Consider the following 18,589-nt stretch of genomic DNA (forward strand, 5'->3'; position numbering starts at 1 on the left):
TGGTCTTAATCATGGAATACTATGATATAAGCAACACTTTCAAGGGACTACTCAAATATCAAGATCTTATAACTCAATAAACTTGGAGAACAGATATAACGTCACTAGCAACACATCTCCATTGAGTTACTGAATCTAAGACATACAGTGGGGATCGAAAGTTTGGGCACCCCAGCTAAAAATTTGTATTAATGTGCATAAAGAAGCCAAGGAAAGATGGAAAAATCTCCAAAAGGCATCAAATTACAGATTAGACATTCTTATAATATGTCAACAAAAGTTAGATTTTATTTCCATCATTTACACTTTCAAAATAACAGAAAACAAAAAATGGCACCTGCAAAAGTTTGGGCACCCTGCAGAGTTAATATCTTGTACTGCCCCATTTGGCAAGTATCGCAGCTTGTAAACGCTTTTTGTAGCCAGCCAAGAGTCTTTCAATTCTTGTTTGAGGTATCTTTGCCCATTCTTCCTTACAAAAGTCTTCCAGTTCTTTGAGATTTCTGGGCTGTCTGTCACGCACTGCTCTTTTAAGGTCTATCCATAGATTTTCAATTATGTTGAGGTCAGGAGATTGGGAAGGCCATGGCAAAACTTCAGTTTACGCCTCTTGATGTAATCCCCCATGGATTTCGAGGTGTGTTTAGGACCATTATCCATTTGTAGAAGCCATCCTCTCTTTAACTTCAGCTTTTTCACAGATGGCATCAAGTTACCATCCAAAATTTGCTGACATTTTATTGAATCCATTTTTCCTTCTACTCGTGAGATGTTCCCTGTGCCACTGGCTGCAACACAACCCCAAAAGCATGATTGATCCAACCCCATGCTTAACAGTTGGACAGAGGTTCTTTTCATTAAATTCTGTGCCCCTTCTTCTCCAAACGTACCTTTGCTCATTCCGGCCAAAAAGTTCAATTTTAACCTCATCGGTCCACAGAACTTGTTTCCAAAATGCATCAGGCTTGTCTATATGTTCATTTGCAAAGTTCAAACGATGATTTTTGTGGTGAGGACGTAGAAGAGGTTTTCTTCTGATGACTCTTCCATGAAGACCATATTTGTACAAGTATCTCTTTATAGTGGAATAGTGTACCACAACTCCAGTGTCTGCCAGATCTTTCTGGAGGGATCGTGCAGTCAAACGTGGGTTTTGAATTGTTTTTCTCACAATCCTGCGAGCTGTTCTGTCTGATATTTTTCTTGGTCTTCCAGATCTTGCTTTAACTTCCACTGTTCCTGATGACTGCCATTTCTTAATTACATTCCGAACGGAGGATCTTGACATCTGAAAACGCTTTGCTTTCTTATAGCCTTCTCCAGCTTTGTGAGCGTCAACTATTTTCAGTTTCAGTTTTCTAGAAAATTGCTTAGAAGAACCCCTGGTGCTGATTGTTGGGGCAAGGTAAGATGAGTCTGGGCATTTAAAACCTTTGAGATTGACATCACCTGGTCTTCCCAGATGATGATTGAGAACAATCCATGACACTGGCAGGTCTCAGCTTTGCAAAGGGGGCAGTGCATGCTATAAATTCTGCAGAGTGCCCAAACTTTTGCAAACGCCATTTTTTTGTTTTCTGTTATTTTGAAAGTGTAAATGATGGAAATAAAATCTAACTTTTGTTGACATATTATAAGAATGTCTAATCTGTAATTTGATGCCTTTTGGTGATTTTTCCATCTTTCTTTGGCTTCTTTATGCACATTAATACAAATTTTTAGCTGGGGTGCCCAAACTTTCGATCCCCACTGTATATTACCTATAAAGGCTCAACAATATCCAGATATGTGGATCTAAGATCTCAGTCCAATTGCCACACCACCAACACATATGGAGCACATGGTCAAAATGGCGACAAAGAGTATGACCATGTGCTCCATATGTTTTGGTGGTGTGGCAATTGGACTGAGATCTTAGATCCACATATCTGGATATTGTTCAGCCTTTATAGGCAATATATGTCTTAGATTCAGTAACTCAATGGAGATGTGTTGCTAGTGACGTTATATCTGTTTTCGAAGTCTATTGAGTTATAAGATCTTGATATTTGAGTAGTCCCTTGAAAGTGTTGCTTATATAGTGGTGTTCTATGATTAAGCCCCTCCCCACGGGCCCAGCAGACGTTTGTTGTTGGACACACATTGTCGCACATGTGAACATAAGTTTGCATATAACAAGATCCAAGACCCTGAGGAAGCGGTTTTTACGCAAAACGCTTCGGACATTTAAGACTAGGATCTTATGAACAGATATTTGGTTATACTTCAAGTTTCATTACTCATTTTAGAAGATTATCTGTGATACATGTATATGGTAACAATAAAAATGCTGTTTTTATGTATTGATATTCTTTTTTGTTTTATACCTCGGGAGGTACATTTATAGTCCCAGTTCTAAGTGTTGTAGTTCTATTAAATATAGAGGGATTGTACCTCCAAGAGGGAATATTAACCCCATATCCATCCTCCACATATGCTTCTTGATTTCACAAAACAACATGAAAACACAGATACACATACAGGACTTTAATTTTTGGCTAACATACACTTTAAAACCCAAATGAAGAGTCATTTTTCATGAATGTAATGCACTCAGGCTGCATAAACAGTAACAAACACGGGTATTTTTAATTTTTTTTTTACTGTACTAGAGGTGCTGCAGCACAATGGAGAGCCAAACCACTGCTCAACAGGGTGTAGCAGTCCAGGTCTCCAACCGTCTGACACGCCCCCTGCACAATGCTCCAATCAACAGAACTCTTGCTCCCTGAGCAGTGCTGTGACCACTGCACGAGGAGGGGGGGGGGGGGGGAGGGGGTAGTAGTTGGACTGCTGGATTTCTTAGCTTTGTGTTAAAGTGGTCATAAACTTCAGACACGAAATATGAACAAAGCACATCCTTCTACACTGTGTAATTGTCTCTATCCAAAGCACTGAGTGTCATTTCTCTCTGCTGCCTGGTTCCTCTGTTATCTGCATCAGTCGCTTCTGACGGCTCTTCCAAGAGATAAAAAGTTGAAGAAGGATAGCTCCAGGACACAGCCTGTGGTTGACAGTTCTCCATGTACTATGAGGAGGGGGTGTGTCCCTTCCCTCCAATCAGGGCTCAGAGCTTTCCTCACTGAGCTCAGTAGATTGAGATTTCAGATCTCCGCCCCTTGCTTTTCAGAGCTGAGATATGCTGTGTAAAAGTATTTTTTTGAAGAGAACAGAGGTCAGCAGATAAACAGGTACAACTTATGTATGAGGATGTATCCTCCAATGCTAGTCACTTCACTAGATATGTGTAAGGGTTTTCAACCACTTTAAAGAGCAAACCGACTCTCAAGTGTACTGCCAGCAGAATTTTAACCCTTTCTGCAGCAAAATAGTAAATAAATGTTTAATGTAGGTGGACTGCATCACAGTAAAAAAAAAAACAAACCTCAGTTGGGCTTTAAGGGGCTGAGTAATGGCTTTGTAGATACTTGTTGATTTATTATGGCTTCTGAATTTATAAAAATCATAAAACATTTTATTTAAAATTTTTATGCAGGTAAATGTAAAATGTTTAATATCTGTATTCTAATTGACAACATTATTTCCTCTGTTGTTCACAGAGCTCAATAGCTCAAAGTGCAATATAGATTCTATAGTGATGGATTGGAGGAATGACTCCTTCCTTACCAGACAACTGCATCTCTTTTATCATCCTTATCAGGGCTTTTTTGTGGGGGGGGGGGGGGGGGGGTTTCTGCAACTTTTCTCTGAGAAAAAAAGCTGATTTTTATAATGGAGGACATGCACAAACTTTATTTTACAGCACAAAGATGACACTTACCCTCCTTTGATGTAATCGAGAAATGTATATTCAGATTCAGCCTTGAAAGACAAAAGTGTCACCTGTGAGACAGTAATTCATGAATTAAAAAACAGACAGTGACTGAAATATATGGGAATAATAATAATATATAGTTATCATTGTATATACACAAACTCTGACCACTCACTTTATTAGGTACACCTGTTCAATTGCTTGGTAAGATTTGTTTCATCAGTTAAGTCACGTTTTTTCCAAGAAAAAAAACGGATCAGTTCACATCAGTTTTTCAGCCATTTTTCATCCGTTTACATCTGTTTTTTGTCCGTTTACATAAATTTTCATCAGTTTACATCCGTTTTTTTTCTGTTTACATCCATTTTCATCCATTTTTCATCCATTCCATTTTAACGGAAGAAAATAGGGTCTTCTTCCGTTCAAAAAAACGGATGTTAATGCATGTAAACAGATGATCATCCGTTACATCCACTAGTCCATAGAAATACATGGGTGTCCGCTTTTCATCCTTAAACAGACAGATGAAAAAAACAGACATACGGAACGCCCGTGTGAAAGGGGCCTAACTGAAAGTCTGTTTCTCAGTACAGACATGGAGATGGGGAAAGTCTACAGGAGCATGGCATAGCACCTGTGATGGAAAAAAATATATAATAATAATAATAAATAAATGCTAATTTTTTTCCCTGCCAATATATATGCATATATTATTTTTTGCAAAGGGTGGACTTAGCCTTTAAAAAAAATTAGGTTTAACAAATGCATAACAAATTGCTAATCTGCCAACCACATGTCAGAAACTCAATACATTTAGGCATCTAGACGTGATGAAGACAACTTGCAGGTTTTCAAACTGAGCGTAAGAATGGGGAAGAAAGGGGAATTAAGTGACTTTGACCGTGGCATGGTTGTTGGTGCCAGATGGGCTGGTCTGAGTATTTCAAAAACTGCTGATCTACTGGGATTGTCACGCACAGCCATCTCTAGGGTTTACAGAGAATGGTCCAAAAAAAAGAAAATATCCAGTGAGCAGCAGTTGTGTGGCTGAAAATGCTTTGTTGATGTCAGAGGAGAATGGGCAGACTGGTTCAAGATGATAGAAAATCAACAGTAACTCATGTCAATATGGACCAAAATCTCTGAAGAACGTTTCCAACACCTTGTTGAATCTGTGCCATGAAGAATTAAGGCAGCTCTGAAGGCAAAAGGGGGTCCTAATGAACTAGCAAGGTGGACCTAATAAAGTGGTGGGTGCACAATATATATATATATACACATATATACACACACACACACATACATACATTTATATACACACATACATATATACATATATATACACATACATAAATATATATATATACACACAAACACATGTTTTATATATATATATATATATATATATATATATATATATATACACATACACACACACACACACACATACATATATATACACACACACATTATAAATATATATATACTGTATGTGATTATCATCATAATAATATACGATCATCATTTACATATGAAATGCCAATTAAAAAAGAAGAGCTTCGTTTTGGGGTTGTACATTTATATTTCTTCAAAATAATCTATTTTTGGATCTCGTAAAGCATTACTTTAGCCACATAAGAAAAACAATGGCTCCCCCTGTGTCTTAATGAATCTCTAGGACCTTTAAAATGTTCTAACACAATAATAGTTTATTCTCTCCTCATGATATCTATAAACAGTGATACTCATCTTAATCTGTGGTCAAACAGCATCCCGTGATATGAACCAATAGGAAGGATTGCTCAATCTGAACTTTAATCATCTACTCCTACAGAGCTTGCATATTCAAACATGTGAATCTGGTGAATGTGAGCAGCACTGCAGTGAGCTTCTTGCAGCAGTTTCCTCAGGCAAGGTTTATGCTCTACTCCAACCAAAATCTTTTTAACTGTTTTGGAGAGAACAGAGGCAGGTTAGAGCATCTGTTAGGTTTTATTGCTTTAACTGTCCCTATTGCTGGCATTTCCCCTCTCTTACGGGCAGGACATGAAGTGATCACAAATCTCTCTAACGAGGAACACCAACAAAAGCTGAGACACACTTTTAGTAGCTCGGGGAAGGGTCAGAACCAGGGGCGGACTGACCATTTGGCACTGCCCGAGGGCCCGGGGTCAGTAGGGGGCCCCATGAGATGTCCTTGGTACCTTTTTCATAGGCTTTTTTGAGTTTGGGCAAGGACACAGGGGTCCCATGATCCCCTATTGCCTGGGGGCCCCATGAGTTGTCAGTCCGCCCCTGGTCAGAACTTAATAAAATGTTTATATAGTTGTCTGTACTTGTGATAAGTGCTCTCTACATTTGTTGAAGTAGTGAACTCAACTCTATTCAAAACTGCTCCAAGCTCACTCCATTGCTGCTCACATATCCCAGAATTGTACATGTTTGGTTAGATCAGGGGTCTGAAACCTTTTATCAGGTTACCCATCAGATTCCCCCCTTACATCAGGTTACTGATCAGAGTCCCCCTTTACATCTGGGTCCCCATCACATTTTCCCCTTACATCAGGTTACCCATCAGAGTCCCCCTTTACATCAGGCTCCCCATCAGAGTCTTCCCTTTTATCAGGTTACCCATCAGAGTCCTTTCTTACATCACGTTACTCATCAGAGTCCCCCTTTACGTCTGGGTTCCCATCACATTCTCCCCTTTACATCAGGGTCCCCATCAGATTCTCCCCCCTACATCAAGGTCCCCATCAGAGCCCCCCACCCTTACATCCGGGTTTCTATCAGAGTCTTCCCTTACATTAGGTTACCCATCAAAGTCTCCCCTTACATTTGGGTCCCCATCAGAGCCCCCCCCCCCCATCACCCTTACATCTGCGTAACCATCAGATTCTTCCCTTTTATCAGGTTACCCATCACTTTGTCCCCTTACATCAGGTTACCCATCAGAGTCCCCCTTTACATCAGGGTCCCCATCAGATTCTCCCCTTACATCAGGTTTCCCATCAGAGTCCCCCATTACATCAGGGTCCCCATTAGATTCTTCCCCCCTACATCAAGGTCCCCATCAGAGTCCCCACACCCTTACATCAGGGTTCCTATGAGAGTCTCCCCTTACATCAGGGTTCCTGTCAGAGTCTTCCCTTTTATCAGGTTACCCCCCCCCCCCTTAACATCAGGTTACTCATCAGAGTCTGCCCTTACGTTTGGGTCCCCATCGGATTCTCCCCTTACATCAGGTTTCCCATCAGAGTACCCCCTTTCATCAGGGTCCTCATTAGATTCTCCCCCTACATTGAGGTCCCCATCAGAGCCCCCCATTCTTACATCTGGGTCCGCAACATATTTTCCCCTTACATCAGGGTTTCTATCAGAGTCTCCCCTTACATCAGGGTTCCCATCAGAGTCTTCCCTTTTATCAGGTTACCGATCAAAGTCCCCCCTTACATGAGGTTACTCATCAGAGTCCCCCCTTACATTTGGGTCCCCATCAGATTCTCCCCTTACATCAGGTTTCCCCTTAGATCAGGATCCCCACTAGATTCTCCCCCTAGATCAAGATCCTCATCAGAGCCCTCCCCACCCTTATATCTAGGTCCCCATCAGATTCTCAGCTTACATCAGGTTACCCATCAGAGTCCTCCCTTACATCGGTTTACCCATCAGAGTCCCCCCTTACATCAGGTTACCCATCAGAGTCCCCCCTTACATCGGTTTACCCATCAGAGTCCCCCCTCACATCAGGGTCCCCATCAGAGTCCCCATTACTTCAGAAGCAGACCTCTGCTGACCTTAATCCTCAATCAATGCACACTGAGAAAACAGCACTGAGCCAAGTTTGGAGACCCCTGGGACAGAGTAAGAGAACACTTCGCCCCTTCTATTACTTTTGCTCTCTACCGCCTATCCACGCAAACAAAACAGTTGCCACAGCTTTACGTTATCACTGGAGTATCGGTCCGCTTTAATAAGCATCATCAATTTTGTAGTCCTACTGACGTCCAAACAAGATAAATAACTGCAGCGCGCGGCTCGTGGTAGGCAGTCATCGGCTTAAGGTCACCGATTTGGCACAGACATAGCCCAGGTCCATTAGGAGCTCACTCACCGTCCCGGAGTTGATATATTTCTTCTTTTTGCACTTCTTTTTTGGATTTAGTACCTAAGACAGAGGAATGACAAGTCAAGGATGCCCCTCCTGTTAGTGACACACACAGCCCCATTCATCTTCATTAGCGCAGCTACTTGCACATTCATCACCGAGAAAGAGAGCTCCGTTCTGGTAGACCTTTGGACTCACCGTCACAATTAAAATGACACATGTAGAAAAGCGTTGTACACACGGAATAATGGCTACACCAGGAGATTGGGGGGGGGGGTGGTAGGATGAGACAGCAAGACTAAAGATAACTATCCAGAACCTGCCTATCACTAAAGGCCCTCGCCACGTAGAGCTAAAGCACAAAAGCACAAAAAGCAGAGCTCTGAAGTCATATAAATATTACATGAAATGTATTAACCAGCAACTTGTTCCCGTTTTGGGTTGCATCAAAGATTCCCGCCGTTATATCCCTAAGGCACAAATAGTTTTTGTGATGCATAGTCGGTTGGAGAAGTTGTGAAGTTTTCTCTATATACAGGAGGTCAGGTAGGCAGGATTAAAATGCAGCTTTGTTTTCCACTGTTTTATAAAAGTATACCTTTTATATTTTTGAGCGGTGGCATAATTAAAAACCACGGGATACTGCTGCAAAATGTGACCCTCGACAGCCTGATATCTCCTTGTTATTAAAACGTATCTACAACTGTAATATATTATTTATTTTTGGATAGAGTAGAGAATAGGTACCTCAGTTGTATTTTTTTTGTTGTTTTGTTTTTTTGAGGGTTTTTTTGCTGTTTGTGTCACAATGGGGAGTGTCTCGGTCAGGGGTCAGGCTCAAAGACCAGTTGCTATAGCAGTGGAAAGGCTCACCTGAAACCAGCAGGATAGGTACACAGGCAGGTCACCATAGCGGAGGAGTGGGATGACCCGAGGTGCGGAGTCTAAGTACCAACGACATTGATTAAGGAAACCCCTGTAGTGGCGGCGGTCTCCATTAAACTTAGATGGTTGGGGCTGGGGCATATGTGAGTTAGTATCATCTCGGTCCAGCAGTTGTCTCTGCAGAGTATGAATCTCTCCCTGTTGCCTATCCACTATGCTTTCTAGTTTGGCAACTATTCCTTGATGGGTAATCCCGAATTCCTGCAGCTCAGCAATTTGCTGCCTAAGAGGAGCCACAATTTTTTGAGGGTTTTTTTGCTGTTTGTGTCACAATGGGGAGTGTCTCGGTCAGGGGTCAGGCTCAAAGACCAGTTGCTATAGCAGTGGAAAGGCTCACCTGAAACCAGCAGGATAGGTACACAGGCAGGTCACCATAGCGGAGGAGTGGGATGACCCGAGGTGCGGAGTCTAAGTACCAACGACATTGATTAAGGAAACCCCTGTAGTGGCGGCGGTCTCCATTAAACTTAGATGGTTGGGGCTGGGGCATATGTGAGTTAGTATCATCTCGGTCCAGCAGTTGTCTCTGCAGAGTATGAATCTCTCCCTGTTGCCTATCCACTATGCTTTCTAGTTTGGCAACTATTCCTTGATGGGTAATCCCGAATTCCTGCAGCTCAGCAATTTGCTGCCTAAGAGGAGCCACAATGTTTGCTATAGAGGCCTCCATGTTTGGGCCAGATTATTCTGTCACGATCAGGGGTCAGGCTAAAGACCAGTTGCTATAGCAGTGGAAAGGCTCACCTGAAACCAGCAGGATAGGTACACAGGCAGGTCACCATAGCGAAGGAGTGGGATCACCCGTGGTGCGGAGTCTAAGTACCAACCGGTGTTCACCAGAGCTCCTGATGGTGGAGATGGATTTTGCTGCGTGTTAGTACCAGGTCACGGTCCTCAGGATCACCCCACCAGGAGGTGAGCAAGTGACAGTCCAGTAGCGTATAAGCAGGTAAGGATCAAATGTAAGCGTGGTCAGTAAACAAGCAAAGGTCAGTAAGGAGCAGTCGCAGGTTAGGATCAGGCAGAAGCATAGTCGAGAACAAGCCAAGGGTCAATAACGAGTGGTAGCAAAATATGGATAATATGGAGACGATAAGGAGCACGTTACCTGCTGGAGAGCGCAATAATCTGGCAAACAGGAAGTGCAGAGACATGGCTTATATCAGGAAGTTCATTGGAGGAGCAAGGGGTTCAAGGTTCATGATAAACAAGGTCAAGGTAGGATCATCAAAATAATTGTCAAGGGAGCTGTCCAGCATTCCAGGTGGCTAAGCAAGAAAAAACATTGCCACTCACTGCAGAAGGCCCAGGTTCAGACCCAGGCTCTGACAGTACTCCCCTCCTCACAGGACGTCCCCTGGACATCTTAGGACCAGGCTTGTGGGGAAACCTCTGGTGGAATTCTCTTGTTAATCTAGGAGCATGAACATTTTCCTCAGGCTTCCAAGAATTCTCCTCTTTCCCATATCCTTCCCATTGGACAAGATATTGCAATTTTCCTCTAAACATCCTAGAGTCAAGAATCTTCTCCACCACATATTCTTCTTCACCCTGTACCTCAGGTGGAAGAATTCTTCCAGAGAAATGATTTTCATGAAATGGTTTGAATAGTGATACGTGAAAAAAAAGGGTGAATCTTCATACTGTCAGGAAGTTTTAAGCGAAAGGTGACTGGGTTGATCTAAACAGAAATCTGGAAAGGTCCCACAAACTTTCGGCCCAACTTTGCAGATGGAACATGAACCTTCAGATTTTTGGTTGATAGACAAACCTTGTCGCCCACATGAAAGGTAGGAAGTGATCTGCGATGTCTGTTGGCAGCCTTTTTATAACATTCCTGAGCCTCCCCCAAAGTCTCGATCAACTTCGACTGAATCTCCTGCAATGTAGTTAATCTGTTGGCAACAGCAGGAATTTGAGTTGCGGTAGGGAGATCAGGAATAAAAACTGGATGATACCCCGTATTGAGGAAAAAAGGGCTTTGGGAGGTGGAGCTATGTTTAGCATTGTTATAGGCAAACTCTGGCGTAGGAAGATAGTCCACCCAGTCATCCTGAAGGTAACTGACAAAACACCAAAGGTACTGCTCCAAAGTTTGACCATTAGACTGAGGATGAAAAGCAGAGGACAGGTTAACTGTTACCCCTAAAGCTGAACAAAAGTTTTCCAAAATTTTGTTGTAAACTGTACTCCTCTGTCAGATACCGCATCATCAGGAATTCCATGTAGTTTAAAAACATCTTAAACCATCAACTCCACAGTTTGTTTGGCAGAAGGTACCCCCTTAACAGGTATAAAATGAGCCATCTTAAGAAGACAGTCGACGACTACCAAGATAGTGGTCATTTCTTTTGAGGGAGGTTATTCGACTACAAAGTCCATAGAAATTGACCCCCAAGGTCTTGATGGAACAGGAAGTGGCTGGAGCAACCCCAAAGGAGAAGCTTGGGGTGTCGTAACTCTTTTCAGCTGAGGACATCAAACGAGAGAAGTAGACACAAGGATGAAGCTACGTTTTTTTCTCACTTGGCTGAGACAGGATAGCTCCCACGGCAGAGTCAGAAGCATCCACCTCCACTATAAAGGGTAGTTCAGGATCAGGATGTACCAAAATTGGTGCAGAAGTGAAAAGAGTTTTTAGCTTTCCAAACGCAGTCTTTGCCTCAGGGGTCCACACAAAGGGTACCCCTTTCTTTGTCAGCTGTGTAATTGGAGCTATCACCTTAGAAACGTTTCTTATAAATCTTCTGAAGAAGTTGGCAAACCCGATGAAACGTTGAATTTCCTTAACATTTCTAGGTGCTGACCAATCTACCACTGCTTTGATCTTCTCGGGATCCATGCTCACTCCCTCTGGAGAAATGATATAGACTAAGAACTGGATCTGGGTTTGTTTGAACTCGCATTTCTCCAATTTAATGTAAAGTCTGTTCTTCCTTAATCTTTCAAAGACCGTGCAAACATGTTTGTGGTGCTCCTCCCAATTATCAGAAAATATAAGAATATCATCCAGATAAGCAATTACAAATTGGTCCAACAGATCACGAAAAACATCGTTGATGAAATGCTAAAAAGTTGCAGGGGCGTTGCAAAGTCCAAACGGCATAACCAAGGACTCAAAATGCCCATACCTGGGTCTAAAGGCGGTTTTCCATTCGTCGCCTTGATGAATGTGGACAAGGTTATATGCCCCCCGTAAATCAAGTTTTGTAAACATTTTGGCAGAATGAAGTCTTTCCAACATTTTAGAGATCAAGGGTAGTGGATAGCGGTTTTCAATAGTGATTTTATTCATGTCTCTGTAGTCAATGCATGAACACAAGGTGGAGTCTTTCTTTTCAACGAGATGTTGAGTGTCTAATAAAGCCCTTCTCTAAATTCTTATCGATCCACTCCCTAAGCACATTTAATTCAGGTTCCGACAGATTGAAAAGAAGTCCAATAATAAACATTACCTTCTTTTTCTCTGAAGGACATGCAGTAGAGTGCATTTGGATATATATATGACATTGATTAAGGAAACCCCTGTAGAGGCGGCGGTCTCCATTAAACTTAGATGGTTGGGGCTGGGGCATATGTGAGTTAGTATCATCTTGGTCTAGCAGTTGTCTCTGCAGAGTATGAATCTCTCCCTGTTGCCTATCCACTATGCATTCTAGTTTGGCAACTATTCCTTGATGGGTAATCCCGAATTCCCGCAGCTCAGCAATTTTCTGCCTAAGAGGAGCCACAATGTTTGCTATAGAGGCCTCCATGTTTGGGCCAGATTATTCTGTCACGATCAGGGGTCAGGCTTAAAGACCAGTTGCTATAGCAGTGGAAAGGCTCACCTGAAACGAGCAGGATAGGTACAAAGGCAGGTCACCATAGTGGAGGAGTGGGATGACCCGAGGTGCGGAGTCTAAGTACCAACCGGTGTTCACCAGAGTTCCTGATGGTGGAGATTGATTTTGCTGCGTGTTAGTACCAGGTCGAGGTCCTAAGGATCACCCCACCAGGAGGTGAGCAAGCAGGGGTCCAGTAGCGTGTAAGCAGGTAAGGATCAAACGTAAGCGTGGTCAGTAAACAAGCCAAGGTCGGTAAGGAGCAGTTGCAGGTTAGGATCAGGCAGAAGCATAGTCGAGAACAAGCTAAGGGTCAATAACGAGTGGTAGCAAAATATGGATAATAACAGAGACAATAAGGAGCACGTTACTGGCTGGAGAGCACAATAATCAGGCAAAAGGAAGGGCAGAGCCATGGCTTATATTTGGAAGTTCATGGGAGTAGCAAGGGGTTCAAGGTTCATGACAAACAAGGTCAAGGTAGGATCATCCAAATAATTGTCAAGAGAGCTGTCCAGCATTCCTGGTGGCTCAGCAAGAAAAAACATTGCCACTCGGCCCAGGTTCGGACCCAGGCTCTAACAGGGAGATTTCTCTTTACTTCCTGATCCAGAGACACAACAGGAAGTGAGAAGAAATCTCACCAAATTAGGGGAAATGGCCTTTGGAAGATTTCCTTTCACATCCTGTAAGCTGTAAGGCTTAGTTTACACTTGTATTAGGGGGCGGTAAAAATAGGCAGTTGAGCTGCGGGTTTACCACATTCTGACCGACCTCCCCCCCTTAACGTGGAAAGGTAGCCAGACAGGGTTGTACTGTGCTGTGGCAAAAACTAGCCTCTTGTAGCAACCTTGTATTTTATGAATGAATAGAAGACTTTCTCTGATTAGCTGAGCTTAAAAGGCGAGCTGATGACATCATGATCTTCACCTCAGCCACTCATAGGAGGCCTTGTATGCATTCATAAAATACCAAGAGCCTGTGAATGGCTGAGCAGCACTCAGGCCAACTCAGTGTTGTTCCAGCAATGGGAAGGGAAGTTTCTGTACCCTCACTCAGGACTACATTGAAAGTATATACTCTTGAATAGACTAGAGAAGAATTAAAACCCATCAGTTTTTTGCTGTTTTTGTCAGACTTCCCCAGTTGGGGAAATTCACCCTAATTATCTTAGAAGGCATTGCCATCGAAACTGGAAGGGAAAATCCAAAGGTCTGGGTTGTCATTGGCAGAGCTGTCTCATGATCTCCACCTCAGCCAATCACAGGAGGCCTTGTATGCATTCATAAAGTACAAAGAGCCTGTGAATGGCTGAGCAGCGCTCAGGCCAACTCAGTTTTATTCCAGCAATGGGAAGGGAAGTTTCTGTACTGCTGTCAGGAACACAGCACTGTATACTGTATGTAGTTGATGCTTTTATACAGTGCTGACAACAGTCATATCCATTGGTAAAGGAAATAGTGTTGTTGGGCCAGCTTGGCCAAAACAATCTATGTAAATGGAAGAAAACGTGGAGTTAGGCTTTAATAAATCGTGTTCTGGGTACCGGAGCCTGGAGGCTTTCTAGAGCTTTGGGTTGGATAAAGCCTTCATTCCTGGATTCACATCTTACCTGGTAGCCAAACCTCATTATTAGTCTCAGCTGTCCACAAGCCTTTATATAATTGATCGGAATGATGCGCAGAGCTCTCTTACTTTCTCTGTAATAGGACTTTGCTGCTGGGTGAAAGGGCTGCGTGCGGAGAACACTAAAAAAGGTACAAATGCTGCCTGGTTTTTTTTTTGTGACCCCATTAGGGTGCACCCTGTCAGTTGAGTTTAGATAGTGGCTTGGTCAAGCAGAATTTTTTTTTGTACTATAGACTTTCTGTACAAAATCCTCTTGCAATGAAATTGTATTTGTCTGCTGCATTGCCGAACAAAAGTGCGGGACAATCCTGCTTGGACTGTTCCTGTGTGGCCCTGTCTCACATGATTTACCACTGCCAGGACCAGCTGAGCCTGTCCCCCCTTACATTGTTCAACATAGGTGATGACTACTGCCTCGATCTGATGATAGGCACCCACTCAGGACCAGATTGAAAGTATCTGCTCTTGAATAGAATAGAAAAGAGTTAAAACCCATCAGTTTTTTGCTGTCTTTGTCAGACTTCCCCACTTGGGGAAATTCACCCTAACTGTCTTAGTAACCATTGCCATTGAAACTGGAAGGGGAAATCCAAAGGTCGGAGTTGTCACTGGCAGAGCTGTCTTAATGCATGGACACTGCCCAGGGGCCCCAGGTGCATGGGAGCCCCATGATAATTTTACATTACATCATGCTTGCCAACTGTCTTGTATTTGCCAGAACAGTCATGCTTTTTACTAACCAGTCCCAGGATGACCATGTCTTGGGCAGCATCCCGGAACTTGTACCGTGCTCTCCTGATCCCACTATTGCGCCCTCCTGATCCCCTTAAACCGTGCCCTTCTGCCTCCCCCCCCACGCTGCACCCTTTGTGTTGAGTAGTGTTTAATTTATGGCATGTTTTCTTACTGTTTAAAATAGATTTTATTAAAAGTACTAATAAATATATCTTTAATTCTAACAACTATTTATATTTTTATTTTTGAGAGTAGGTGTGTAAATTGGAGCAGGCTGATAGGGGCCCCACTGTATTACTTTTCCCAGGGGCCCATGAAGCTATTAAGACAGTCCTGGTCACTGACAGGAATAAAGGGGAAGTCTTCAAATTTAGACGCATTGGGGTTGATTTGCTAAAGGCAAATGGACTGTGCACTTTGCAAGTGAAGTTGCTCCAGAGCTTAGTGAATGAGGTAAAGCTTCACTTTTCAAAGAATACCCAATCACATGCAAAGAAAATAAAAAACATTTTTGCTTGTCCATGATTGGATGATGGACATTAGCAGAGCTTTCCCTCATTTGCTAAACTGTGTAGTAACTGTACATGCAAAGTGCACAGTCTAATGGCCTTTAGTAAATCAACCCCATTGCGGTAACAGCAGTCCAAGAGAGGATTTTCTTTACTTTGAGAGATTTCCTCTCATTTGCTCTCATGCCTACAGGACAGGAAGTGGAAGGAAATCTCCACAATGAGACAAATTCGCAGACAAAAACCCTAAAAGGCTTTTAAGCATTCTGTACTCTAAACATTTTTTTTTAAAGTTTCGCCTTTAAAGCAACTTTAAAATAAGCAATTAGAACTGAAAAGGACAACATGCTATGCAAATCATGAACAAGCCCTTTAGAAAATGTATTGTGTACTTAGCATCAACTTTTTTCTATTTAACGGCCCAGAAAGACAGTGTGGAACTCTCTAAATGACTTGGGAAGCCTCATGAAGACCAGAGCTGAGAGGATGAAGCTGTGATAATACGTTTAGCTTCATTGCACAAACCCCTGTACTGCCTGAAAATAATGAGATACTGAGCTGATTAATCCTCTCATCTTTCACTTTGCTCAGATTAAACATTCCGATAATACTTTCATTGGTACCCAACCCTCGTTCCCTGTGTCAATAACACTAGCAATGTCATGCTGTCTCCGCAGAATCTATTTGAACATCCACTGGAGATGTGAGCTCTTCCAGCTGACAAGGTAATCAGGCTAGGTGTACATAGGCAGCTGGAGACTGCTCAGACTTTTCCGGTCCCAGCCATGCTCAGAGAAGCCCCCACTGAAGCCAACTGCTGCTTTAAAGCTGAACTCCAGGTATAGTCCAAAGGCACCCTTGCATTGGGGCTCCCATCCCACTGCAAGGGTTAAATGCTCAGTTTTGTGCAGGGCTTCTCAACCGCCTTGATGAAATTACCTTCATGTTAGCCCCCATCATATCAGAGGTTCCCTCAATACATCAGATGTCCCCCTCATCACATTGGAGGCCCGCCTATACATCAGAGGCCCCTCTATACATAAGAGCCCCCCCATATATGAGAGCTACTCATCTCATCTCAGTCACCCCTGAACAAACATCACATCAGGGACCCCCATTGCATCAGTGGTCCCCCATCCTATCAGAGATCTCCTCTTCACATCAGAGGCCTCCTGTACATTGGAGGCCCCCCCTATACATGAGAGACCCTCATCACATCTGAGTCACCCCATACGTCAAACGCCCCATAACATCAGAGTTCTTCATCACCACAGGGTCCGCCCCTTTACACACTCCACAATCATACAGTCCGCATCAGCGGCCTCCTATACATTGGAGGCTCCACAATACATGAGAGACCCTCATCACATCACATCAGGGACCCCCATTACATCAGTGGTCCCCCATCCTATCAGATATCTCCCCTTCACATCAGAGGCCTCCTGTACATTGGAGGCCCCCCCTATACATGAGAGACCCTCATCACATCTGAGTCACCCCATACGCCCCTAATCATCCAATGCCCCTATACATGAGTCCTCCAATCACATCAGAGTTCTTTATCACCACAGAGACCTCCTAATTACAGAGACCAGAATCACACAGTCAATTCATCACAGAGTTCCTAATCACACAGTTTCCCCCAGCACAGAGTCTCCCAATCACACAGTCCCCTGTCCACATCAGAGCCCTTCATTTTGGCTCCAGCAGTGCAGCAGAGGGTGGGAGGTGGAGCAGGTCTGGAGGAGGCAGACTTCCGTCTTCTCCTGAATGCTAGGGGTGGTCCTCCATTCCACCTGCCCTGGATCAGAGTCATGCGTTGGAACGGTGCAAAGTTTCACAGGCTGTTATGCTGCTGATGGCCAGCCCAGCAGTCTGCACCATGGCAGCTCATGAGCCTGACCCTGGGCAAACTAGTTTCCGTGCTTCTGACATCCCAGGGGAACCCATATGGTTGAGAACCACTGGTCTAGAGGAACATTCAAAAAACAGTTACTCACCTTATCCCTCGCTCCCCATCAGCCGGCAAATTCTTCTTTCCCTGGTGCTCCAAGTCCTGGCTGGGCCCTGGGTATCTCCATTAGACATGTGCATTTTGTTTCGTTACGGTTCGTTTTTCGGCCGAAATATAATTTTTGGAAATTTGGATGTATATGAATCTCTGAATTGACATAGCAATGAATGCCAACAAATCCAAAAAGAAGTTATAATGAAATTAACAAATGCATTTATTTCATTTGGATGAAATCGCATGATGCGATAGCAGTTCAGGCCCATGGGGAAATTAATTAAATTTTTGAAATTTGTTCAAAAATTTTTATTTGGTTAACGAATGGATCTATTGTTATTATTATTATACAGGATTTATATTGCGCCAACAGTTTGCTCAGTGCTTTACAATATAACAGGAGACAATACAGCAACAATACAGTTCAAAACAAGGGTTAAGAGGGCCCTGTTCCCTGGTGCTTACAATCTAAGAGGGAGGGGCTAGAAGTACAAAAGGTAATAACTGTGGGGGGCGAACTGATGGGAGAAAAAGAAGATTTGGTTATTAGCTGAAGGCAGGATAGGCTTCCCTGAAGAGATAGATTTTCAGAGATTGACTAAAAGTGAGCAGAGTAGGCAAAAGTTGGATAGATTGGGGTAGAGAGCTCCAGGGGATGTGGGAGATTCTGGAGAAGTCTTGGAGATGAGCATGGGAGGAGGAGACAAGGGAGCTAGAGAGCAGGAGGTCGTGGGAAGGAGCAGAGAGGTCGGTTTGGGTGATATTTGGAGAGAAGATTGGTGATGTAATTTGGGGCAGAGTTATAAATGGCTTTATATGTGATTGTTAATTTTTTGAATTTTATTCGTTGGGCAATGGGAAGCCAGTGGAGGGATTGGCAGAGAGGGGTGGCACATGCAGAATGGTTAGTGTGGTGGATGAGTCTGGCAGCAGCATTCATGATAGACTGAAGAGGGGATAGCCTACGATTAGGTAGGCAAATGAGGAGGGAGTTATAATAGTCAAGGCGAGATATAA

At 43.2% G+C, this 18,589-nt stretch overlaps 1 protein-coding gene across 1 annotated transcript in view; it reads right to left on the reverse strand.

Annotated features, from left to right (window-relative positions):
• The window catches only part of CPNE9 (copine family member 9), a 513,553-nt gene that overhangs the window by 66,023 nt on the left and 428,941 nt on the right, over positions 1-18,589 (reverse strand). Inside the window, exons 14-15 of the mRNA XM_089654338.1 lie at positions 7,929-7,982; positions 3,821-3,882 (exon numbers count right to left, since the gene is read on the reverse strand). Coding sequence (XP_089510464.1) covers positions 3,821-3,882; positions 7,929-7,982 — 116 coding nt within the window. The remainder of the gene's footprint in view (positions 1-3,820; positions 3,883-7,928; positions 7,983-18,589) is intronic.

The sequence above is a fragment of the Staurois parvus genome, unplaced genomic scaffold (genome assembly GCF_062004578.1).
Source record: "Staurois parvus isolate SC_StPar_1 unplaced genomic scaffold, SC_StPar_1.0 ptg000757l, whole genome shotgun sequence".
In the NCBI taxonomy this organism is placed as follows: Eukaryota; Metazoa; Chordata; class Amphibia; order Anura; family Ranidae; genus Staurois; species Staurois parvus.